Raw genomic sequence first — 10,230 nt, 5'->3', positions numbered from 1 at the left:
TGTGTGTGTGTGTGTGTGTGTGTGTGTGTGTGTGTGTGTGTGTGTGTAAAAGGGGTGTGGGTTGAGCTTAAGAAGAAAGAGGGGACTGGTAGGCACCAGACTGAAGAGGAAAAAAATGGTCTCTTTTGATGCCCTTATGTTATTTGCAGTTAAATATATTCATACATTAAATACATACATATATAAATACACCAAATACACTAATATCAAATACATTTAAATTAAATACATTTAAAATGCTAATAATACTAGAAACCCACATGTTAAACATCTGGAAGATCCCTTTAGATCATCAATTATCCATATTTTACAATTTAAGAAATACTGGTGGGGGTGGCTAGGTGGTACAGTGAATAGAGCACAGGCCCTGGAGTCAGGAGGACCTGAGTTCAAATTTGGCCTCAGACACACTGTGACCATGGGCAAGTCACTTAACCCCAATTGCCCTGTCCTCCTCCCTCCAAAAAGAAAAAAAAATACTGGTCACCATATAAGTTTTGGGGTCATAGGCCTTCCTTGAAAAAAATTTAACACTAGGTAGGTGACTTCCACCTTCCACATAAGGAAGGGTTAATATATCCCAGTGATTAGGCAATCGGTGAGACACAGGAAAGCAGTTCTTGCTTTGGGGCAGAAGGATAGATTTCAAATACCGAAGTGAGTAAGAATAAATTTAAAAAATAGATTCATATCAGATACCAGTTTATTTAGATTATATTTTATAATAAATAATAATAAATACATATTAGATAAATAAATAATTTATTTATTAAGTTAAAAGGATTGAGATGAGAAAGAAAACCAGTAAGAGAGAAAGGATACAAGTTGGGAAGTTAATATCATATTAGAAGGTAATATAACAAGGTATGCCAGGGAACTAAATTTGCCTACCTCAATCTGTCTCTAAATATTTTTTTTTAAATCACAGCTGCTTCTTTATGTAGGAATGCTTTTATTTACACATGGTCATAGTTAGGGTCTGTCATGCTCTCTCCTAACTCAACCATATCTGCCAAGCCATGTACTCATATAATAAGCCTCAGGGTCATTTCTAGGGTGGAGATTGAGTCTTCACCAGGGTGACAACATCCAAGGAGGCACCCTTTATTCTCCTGATTCCCCTTTGGCCCACCATCCCTGTGCCTTGTGGTCCTCTCACTGTCTATACTGCCTGGCACAATTATTCCTGCTCCATCAGCTGGCCCCGGGCCACCACCCCCTCTACACTTAGGATCCCATTACCAAGAAGCTTATCTACTGGCACCCAACTTTCTCTATTACTGGGCCCCTGTTCTTTTTTTTGTGATGATATCAATCATGAATTTATTAAGTACTTGTTATGTTTGAGACACTGTGTAGTAAGTGCTGGAGATACAAAGACAAAAGCAAACCATTCTTGAACCTCAAGGATCCTCCATTCTAATGATGATAGTATCTCCTAGCATTGTTAATGAGGAAAATTTGGTTAGACTAGTGTAATTTTTTCCTGATGGATACTGAGGCCCCTGTTCTTATGCCCAGGAAAATTTACTTGTTAGCAGTGGGTGGGAGATCAGGCTAAAGACAGCCTGTCTTAGTAAGATAAGTGTATCTATCTTACCTGTCTGAAAGGCTGGTACATAAGTTTCCCAAAAGCTGAAGATTTTGATGCATAGCTTTCTTAGCATTGATAGTTTTGTTTTCAGGGTTGAAATAGAAACTAAAACAACATGCAATTTAGATTAATTTTGTGAAACTTTTAGCATGAGAATGGGCCTGACTGGTGCTTGGTTTATAAATCCTACTTCCTCCCACTCTCACCCAATTATATATTCCCCCAGGCTTAAAAATTCCTAATCATGGTTCTGTTAAGGCCTGAAATACCACAGACACTTCTGCCCTATCAAACATCCTCGAACAAAAGCAATGAAAAAGATTTGTTCTACTTTATTTGTGCAGGAATTTCAACAGAGGCAAATATGTGTGCTTTGTTTAACAGTTTGATATAGACAAGGAAGCTGGGGAGAGACAGATTTACCATCGGTACTGTATGGAGCGAGCTTCTGTCCATTGTGCTCACGTGTTCACCACGGTTTCTGAAATCACTGCCATAGAAGCTGAACACATGCTGAAAAGAAAACCTGGTAATTGTCATCTACACAGTTTGTCACTGGGCTCTGAAGTTGATGGATAAAGCAGTAGAGGCATGGAGGGATGGAGAGGAATGATATGGTACCTCTTATCTGTGACAGTCAGGTGGCAGTGGGTGGAGTGCTGGGCTAAGTGTCAGGGAGATCAGAGTACAAATCCAGATTCAGACACTACCTAGGTGACCCTGGCCCAGTCACTTAATCTCTTCCTGCCTCTGTATCTTTATCTGTAAAATAGGATAATAATAGCACCTACCTCCTAAGGTTATTTGGAAGGTAAAATCAGATACCTGTAAGACACTTTTCAAAACTTAAGGTGCTCTATAAATGCCAGTTATAATAATAATAATAGCCTTTATTATTATTATTATTTCCATTCAAATCCCCATATTCACTCATAGATGATAGCTTATACAAAGTACTATTGTTGCTTTTTTTTTTTTGCTTTTTGGAGGGCAGTTGGGGTTAAGTGACTTGCCCAAGGTCACACAGCTAATTTTTGTGTTAAGTGTCTGAGGCTGAAAGTACCATTGTTGTTAATCATCTCAGTCATGTCTGACTCTCCATGACCCCTTTTTGGGGTCCTGTTGCTTTTTGTTCAACAATGCTTACAACATTTACTATTTCCTGTCTCAGGTTACATTTATTTGTGTACATATCCTATGTCTTCTGTTAGTTTGAAGGTTACTTGTGATAAAGTTTTGTGTATTAGAAAAATGCCTTGCACACTGTTGTTATTTAGTAAATGTTCACCGAATGAACACATTAAGCTGTGATTGAACAAATCCTTAACAAAAAGTCTTGGAATAGAGAGTCAATGAAAGAGGTCTTTCTTCATTCCTCCTATAGAGAATCAGCTGAACTACTGTGTTTTTTTTTTTAAACTAGAGGGAAAAGGACAGAATAGAGAGTTGTTTTAGAGAATCAAGAAGATATTTTGCAACTGATTGGATATGTGGTGTGAGGAAAAGTAGGAAGTTGAAGATTACTGCCAGGTTGCAGACTTGGGTTTTTAGAAGGGTGATAGTGCTCTCAAAAGAGACAGGGAAATTCTGAAAAGCATTGAGCTCTGGGGGAAAGAGTATTGTTCCTGTTGTGGGTGGACTGAACTTGAGATGCCTAGGAAATATCTAGTTTACAATGTCCAAAGGGAAATTGATGATGTGAGACTGAGACCCAGGAGAGTGACTAGGACTAGAAATATAGATATGAGAGTCATCTGGGTAGAAATGATTGAACCCATGGTTGTTGATGAAATCTCTGAGAGTGTGTATAGAGAAATATGAGAAGAGGGCCAAAGAGAGAGCCTTGGGAAACACCCACAGTTAGGAGGTTGGATATGGATGATGAACTGAGACGGCCTGGTCAGACAAGTATGAGGAGAACCAAGAGAGAGAGAAGCTACAAAACCCCCAAAAGAAGTACTACCCGGGAGAAGAAAGTAGTCAACAGTGACAAATACTGCTAAGAGGTTGGGGGGGGGGGATAGGGAAGTCAACACATTTGGTGATTAAGAGATCATTGGTAGCTTTGGAGAGAGCAGTTTTCCTAGACTGAAGGTCAGGAAACCAGATTGCAAAAGAAAAGGAAAGGAGACAATTCCCCTCCCCGCCAGAGGATTTTATTGGTGAAAGAAAGAGATACAGAATGAAGGCTTAAGGAGATGGTGTGATCAAGGGAGAGTTCTTTTTTAAAAAAAGTAGGACAGGGGCAGCTAGGTGGTGCAGCGAATAAAGCATGAGCCCTGGAGTCAGGAGGACCTGAGTTCAAATCCAACCTCATACACTTGACACACTTACTAGCTGTGTAACCTTGGGCAAGTCACTTAATCCTAATTTTCTTGCCTTTCCCCCTCTAAAAAGGAAAAAAAAATAATGTAGGACACCTGAACATGTTTGTAAGCAACAGGAAATGAGACAATAGGGAAAGATTGAAGATTAGAGAGAAATGTGGGGGTGAAATTGTGGGAGAGAGACAAGATTAGATAAGTACAGGGATTAGTTTTGCATAGGAAGGAGGTAGACCATTTCTTCATCAGAGACTAGAGTGAAAAAGAAAAGAAATGGAGATATTAACAGCTTTTGAGATGCATAGAAGGGAAGAAGAAAACAAGATAATCAGTGGCACTGGGAAGGCCCTTTCTTTGCTTCCAAAAACTCCCTGCCTTCTTACTAATACCAGAAATTCTACCATCTGCACTTTATGCCATTGGCCAGAAGCTAATGCATTCAGCAGGGAGTGAGAGAAAGAGCAAAAGATACACCCACTGAGAAAGATACAGAGAGAGAGAGAGAGAAAGAGAGAGAGACAGATAGACAGAGAGAGAGAGAGACAGACAGACAGAGAGACAGAGACAGAGAGACAGAGACAGAGAGACAGAGACAAAGACAGAGACAGAGAGAGACAAGAGAGACAGAGACAGAGGCAGAGAGACAAAGAGAGAGACAGAGAGAGCAAGAGAATAGGAGAGAGGAGAGGAGAATTAATTATATTTGGGCTATGGCAATATAATAATTATGACAATACAAAATTTAGGGATGATAACAAAGCATCAGAAAGTATTGGGAAGTAAATAGATACTGGAAAAAATGAAAAAAGGAATAAAAATCTTAGAGTTCTTACTACCTTTATTATTGCTCCCCTTTCTTTTGGAGAGGGGAAGGCAAGGCAAGTGGGGTTAAGTGGCATGTCCACGGTCACAAAGCTAGTATATGTGTCAAGTGTCTGAGGCTGAATTTGAACTCAGGTTCTCCTGACTCCAGGGCTGGTGCGTTATTAACTGCACCACCTTGCTGCCCCATATTGGTACCTTTTTAATTGAAGCATATGCTATCAAAACAATCTGGGTTCAGATCCATGTGTGACAGCATCGTGGTGTAGTAGAAAGACCAGACCTTCAAATTCCTGCTTCCTCCCTTATGAGCTATGTGACTTGGGAAAAGCCCCTTAACTCCAACTATAAACAGGGCCATTATTTCATAGCGTTGTCAGAATGAATGGGATAATGTATATAAGGTGCTTTTCAGACCTTAAACTCTATATGAAGGTTAACTATCGTGGTTCAAATATAGAATCAGAAATGTAGAGCTCCAATGGAGTCTCGTGGCTTTATTCTGAACCTCTTATGACCAGTGACATTTCAATCAATTTCACCTCTGACTAGAGAAAGGTTAGAACTGAAGTTGTGAAATCCTTGGACACTCATAACCCAAAAAGGTCAATGGACTTTTGTTGATCATTAAACCTGAAAGGCTTTCCCAAGGTCATTCTTCTTAGTATTCACCTCATATAGCATGGCTGTGCTTGTGTTTTTATTTGAATCTCCCCCACCCCCAAATTAATGTTGCAGTTACAGCAACAGCACCGAGTGAATGAAGACACAGTGAGAGAGAAATAGAGATCTGAGATATCAGGCAATTAACCATTTAGTAAGGACCTATAATGCGCTTGGTACTGGGGACATGAAGACAAAATCCTTGCTTTTGAGGGGCTTACATTCTACTGAAATGGCATTTTTAGGTAACTATTCACTGAGACTGCCAACAAAGGACACTTTACCTACCTTTTGACGTACAGGAAAGCTGAGAGAATATTTGTCCCTCAAGTGGAGATTTACCTAAATTTAGAAATTTTGCCTCTGAAAATCAAATCTAAAGTACCGTCTAAGAGCTGGAGCCTGGTTGTGGGTGAGAAGAAGAGCAGAGAGAGTGGTAGAATGAGAACAGACTCTTGGTGGGAGAGTAGATCAACTGTTTCTCAGGGCCATCTCATTTTCCAGTGGATCGAAGTAAGCAGAGGTTAAGTGGTCCAGAGTCACACAGCTAGTAAGTATCTGAGACCAGATTTGAACTCAGTTAGGTCTTCCCAACTCCAGGCCCAGGACTCTGTCCACTGAGCCATCTAGCTGCCCCCATTATGCTTATAGTATGCTCAGTGGCCACACCTTGTAAAACTGTCTCAGCAGAGGGGTTAAACCAGGTTAAGGGCAGCCAACAGGCTTCCAACCCATTGGTGAGTTAGGCAGCTGTCCACCCCAAGCATGTGAAGACCTCGCTGACAGAATGGCTGAATGAGAACAATTTGTTCCAATGGCCATGAAGGCAGCTGAAGCTGTGAAGCACTTAAAAGCTTGGTCAGACATCAAAGATGCCATGGTTATCCACTGGATCCCAAGCATTGTCAGCCATCTTGACTTTTATCCTGACACTGGGCTTCAGTGACTGTGGAAGAGACAGTCTTTGTGCAACTGTGCCTCAATTAGATCCAATTCACAATCAACTTAAGATATCACCCACAATGTTACTGGTCCTCTTCAAAACAAAGGATGAACAACAAACATTGGAAGATAGGCTATAGCCAATAAAGTGAGGGGAGAAGATTAAGATGACCAAGATTAGGAAGGTTAGATAGTATCTATGCCATTCAATAGAGTCTGGGGATGTTGGAGTTGGGCATCTCTTCATCTCTCAGCAGCCTTACCTATAATACTCCCAGTATCTCCCAGAAATTTGCAAGGAGGAGAAACATGAGAGTAAAACTGGTGATGGCAACTGCTTGTTTTATGTCTTTAAATGGATAGACCAAAGACATCTCAAAATAAGGATGTCCAAAATAAAACTTATCTTTTCCTACCTCTAATCTATTTCTCTAAACTTCCTAGTTCCTGTTGAGGGCGTTTCTGGTCCCAGAGATGCATAATCTTAGCAGCATTTTTGATTCTTCTGTCTCCCTAACTTGCCATATCCAATCAGTTTCCAAGTCATTGTTATTGTTGCTGTTTTTCTTCAATCTCCATAATTTCTCTCCTATCTAATCCCCTTCTTTCCCTTCACACGACTACTGCCTTACTTCAGTTCCTCATCACTTCTCACATGAACTGTTACAGTAATACTTTAACCATACCTCCAGCTTTCTGTTACTCTGCACTCTAATTCTTCTTCTATAAATACATCTACCAAAATGATCTTCCTCTAGTACAAGGGTGACCACAGCACTTTCTTGTTCACTGACAGTGTCATTATCCTGTTTAAGAAATGTCAATAGCTCTCTATTGCTTCTAGGAGATTTTTGTTAAAATCTTTAGTTTGTCTTTTTCAAGATTTGGTTGAAGCAAAAATTGGTGCAGTGGGAAATGTCCTGAATTTGTGAATTCTGTGAAACTGAGGCTTGTCTGCCTCATGAGAGATCACAGAATCTCAGAGCCAGAAGGGCCCTTAGGAGTTACTGAAACCTGTCTGTACCTAACTAGAAATCTGTACCTATCAAGTAGTTTCTTTATTGATAACTCCCAATGAGAGTGGATCCACAATTTCCTGAGGCAACCCATTCCACTTGTTGACAGTTTGAGTTGTTAGAATGGTTTTCTTTGTGTTGAATTGAAATCCAGTTCCTGGCAGCTTCCACTGCTTCTGGCTCTGCCCTCTTGGACCTACCGTTACAAGTCTAATACATCTACTTGATCATCCTTCATATACTTGAAGACAGTTACCATGTTCTTGCTAAAATCTTTCCTTCTCCAGGCTAAACATCTCCACTTTCTTCAACTGAGTTCCCTTATGCTATGAACCAGTTTTCTTGCCATCCTGATGACCTTCCTGTGGACATCCTTCAGTTTATCAATGACCTCCCAAAGCTGCTGCAATAGCACTGAAAGCCAAACACAGGACTCTAGATGGAGTCTAACTAGGGTAGAATACAGCAGGACTATCACCTCCCTTCTTTGGATGTTATGCTTTTATTAAGATAGCCTAAAATCATGTTGGGTTTTTAGGCTGCAACATCATACTACTGCCTCATATTGAGCTTAACGTTCACTAAATCTCTGGCTCTGACCTCTCTCTCCCTTTCCAGATGTTGTTACTCCCAATGGCCTGAGCATTAAGAAATTTTCAGCTGTGCATGAGTTTCAAAATTTGCATGCTTTGTACAAATCCAGGATCCAGGATTTTGTTCGTGGTCATTTCTATGGGTATGTACATAGGCAGCAAGATCAGAAGTCTTGGCACTGGAAGGGACCATAGAAGTTATCAAGTCCAACCTGCTCACTTTACAGATTAAGATATTGAGGCCCAGAGAGTGATATATCTAGGTCTCACAGGTAGCAAGTGGCACAGCTAGGATTTGGTTCCAGGTCTTCCAATTCCAAATCTAACACTTTTCCCATCATATCGACATGCTTTCTCTAACTCAAATCAGCACATGAATTTTAATAGTTATCCAGCACCCAGCAAACAAGATTATAACCATAGGTGAAAAAGAATTCCATATTTTCCCACTAATCTATTCCTTTCATCCACATAGGATATATTCCATTTGGGTTGAAAACCATGATTTCATGGCTATAGGGAAGGAAGCTCCTACTAATGCAGTCAATTGTTCTGCAGTTTATAGTCTTAGAAAGTTGTCTGGGGAATTAAGATTAAATGACTGGCCCAGATGCAGAGAGTCAGTATATATGAGAGGCAAGATTTGAAAAAAGGTCATCCTGACTTATTCACTGTAACATGCTGCCTTTATAGGCAATATATTTACAAAAATTTGTAGTGAATCCTTTACTGAACTAGTTGGTACAGATTTTAATTCTGGATCCACAAGACCCAACAAAAAAAAATCCATCAACAAAGGGTTCCCTTTTCTTTTCCTATCAACTATAAAAAATAAACAGATTTTTAGTGTATCTCCTTTAATGAACTGCATTGTAAAGTTGGAATTGTTTATCCTTCTTCCACAATACCCTTTCTAATCATGGTAGAATGTTTATGGATGAAATAAAATTAGTGTTTAACTCAGATTTAAATCACTATCAAATCCCCTGGGGTTTGTTTTAAGAATATTTGACTGGATTCTTTGGACTCCAACATTAATAGTTCAGAAAAAATGTGCCAAGAGGCTTTCATTGTGTTTAATATCTTTCTAAAAGATATCAAGAACCCCAAATGACATTGTAAGAGGAATGGATAGTAGTTAGGTCATTTCCCAGTCCCAAATGAACACATTTTATTATTTTGTTTCATTTCAGTCATCTTGATTTTGACCTTGAAAAGACTTTATTCCTTTTCATTGCGGGGAGATATGAATTTTCAAACAAAGGAGCTGACATCTTCTTGGAAGCTTTATCTAGACTAAACTTCCTTTTACGGGTAAGAAAGCTCTGGGTTCTGAGACATGACATAGTAATTGTGGGCAATACTATCTGTTTTTCCAAATGAATGGAATGGCTTTTAGCACTACTAACAGTTTTCATGAAAGCACAAAATTATTCAACTAGGAGAATCCTACTTTAATTTTGATTCTCCATTTCAGGTCATTTCTTATGGTCACACTAGCCACTTAAATGTTTACCTTCTATTGACAAAATGCTTGCTTTTACTTGAAAGATACTCTTCAAAGTTATATTGAATCATATATAGGGCAAGCATATCCTAAAGGAAACCTGTCCCAATTCCCCTTAATTCTAGTACCTTCCCTCTTAATGTTGATTATTTCCTGCTTATCTTGTATACCATTTCTACTTATCCTGTATCCCACTTACTAGGCTTTTGCATGTTGTCTTCCCCTTTAGTCTGTGAGCAACTTAAGTTATTTTCTTCGTATTCTTTGTATTCCCATTGCTTAGCACAGTTCCTAGTGCATAGTTGTTCAGTCATTTCAGTCCTGTCTGACTCTTTATGACCCTATTTGGGGTTTCCTTGGCAAAGATACTGGAGCAGTTTGCCATTTCCTTTTCCAGCTCATTTTACAGATGAGGAAACTGAGACAATCAGGGTCAAGTGAATTGCCCAGGGTAACACAGCTTGTAAGTGTCTGAAGCCAGATGTGAACATAGGAAGATGAGTCTTCCTGACTTCAGGCCAGGCATACTATCTACTGGGTCATCTAGCCACCTGCCTAGTATAGAGTAGAGTAGAGCAGAGTAGGGTATGGTTAGGGTGTGGTATGGTGTGGTGTGTTGTGGTGTGGTATGGTATGGTATAGTATGGTATAGTATAGCATAGCATAGCATAGCATAGCATAGCATAGCATAGCATAGCATGGTATGGTATAGTATAGTATAGTATAGTATAGTATAGTATAGTATAGTATAGTATAGTATAGTATAGTA

The 10,230-nt window shown here is 39.5% G+C and overlaps 1 protein-coding gene across 1 annotated transcript in view; it reads left to right on the top strand.

Annotated features, from left to right (window-relative positions):
• LOC138175691 (glycogen [starch] synthase, liver) overlaps positions 1 to 10,230 on the top strand; it is a gene marked incomplete at its 3' end in the record, with an annotated part of 53,146 nt that overhangs the window by 18,985 nt on the left and 23,931 nt on the right. The window contains exons 5-7 of the mRNA XM_069106208.1: positions 1,979 to 2,123; positions 7,980 to 8,097; positions 9,148 to 9,268. Coding sequence (XP_068962309.1) covers positions 1,979 to 2,123; positions 7,980 to 8,097; positions 9,148 to 9,268 — 384 coding nt within the window. The remainder of the gene's footprint in view (positions 1 to 1,978; positions 2,124 to 7,979; positions 8,098 to 9,147; positions 9,269 to 10,230) is intronic.

The sequence above is a fragment of the Petaurus breviceps genome, unplaced genomic scaffold, assembly GCF_028583685.1.
Source record: "Petaurus breviceps papuanus isolate PSGF00001 unplaced genomic scaffold, PetGlider_PUasm1.0 79, whole genome shotgun sequence".
NCBI lineage: Eukaryota > Metazoa > Chordata > Mammalia > Diprotodontia > Petauridae > Petaurus > Petaurus breviceps.
This window is presented reverse-complemented; position numbering and strand designations above follow the sequence as displayed.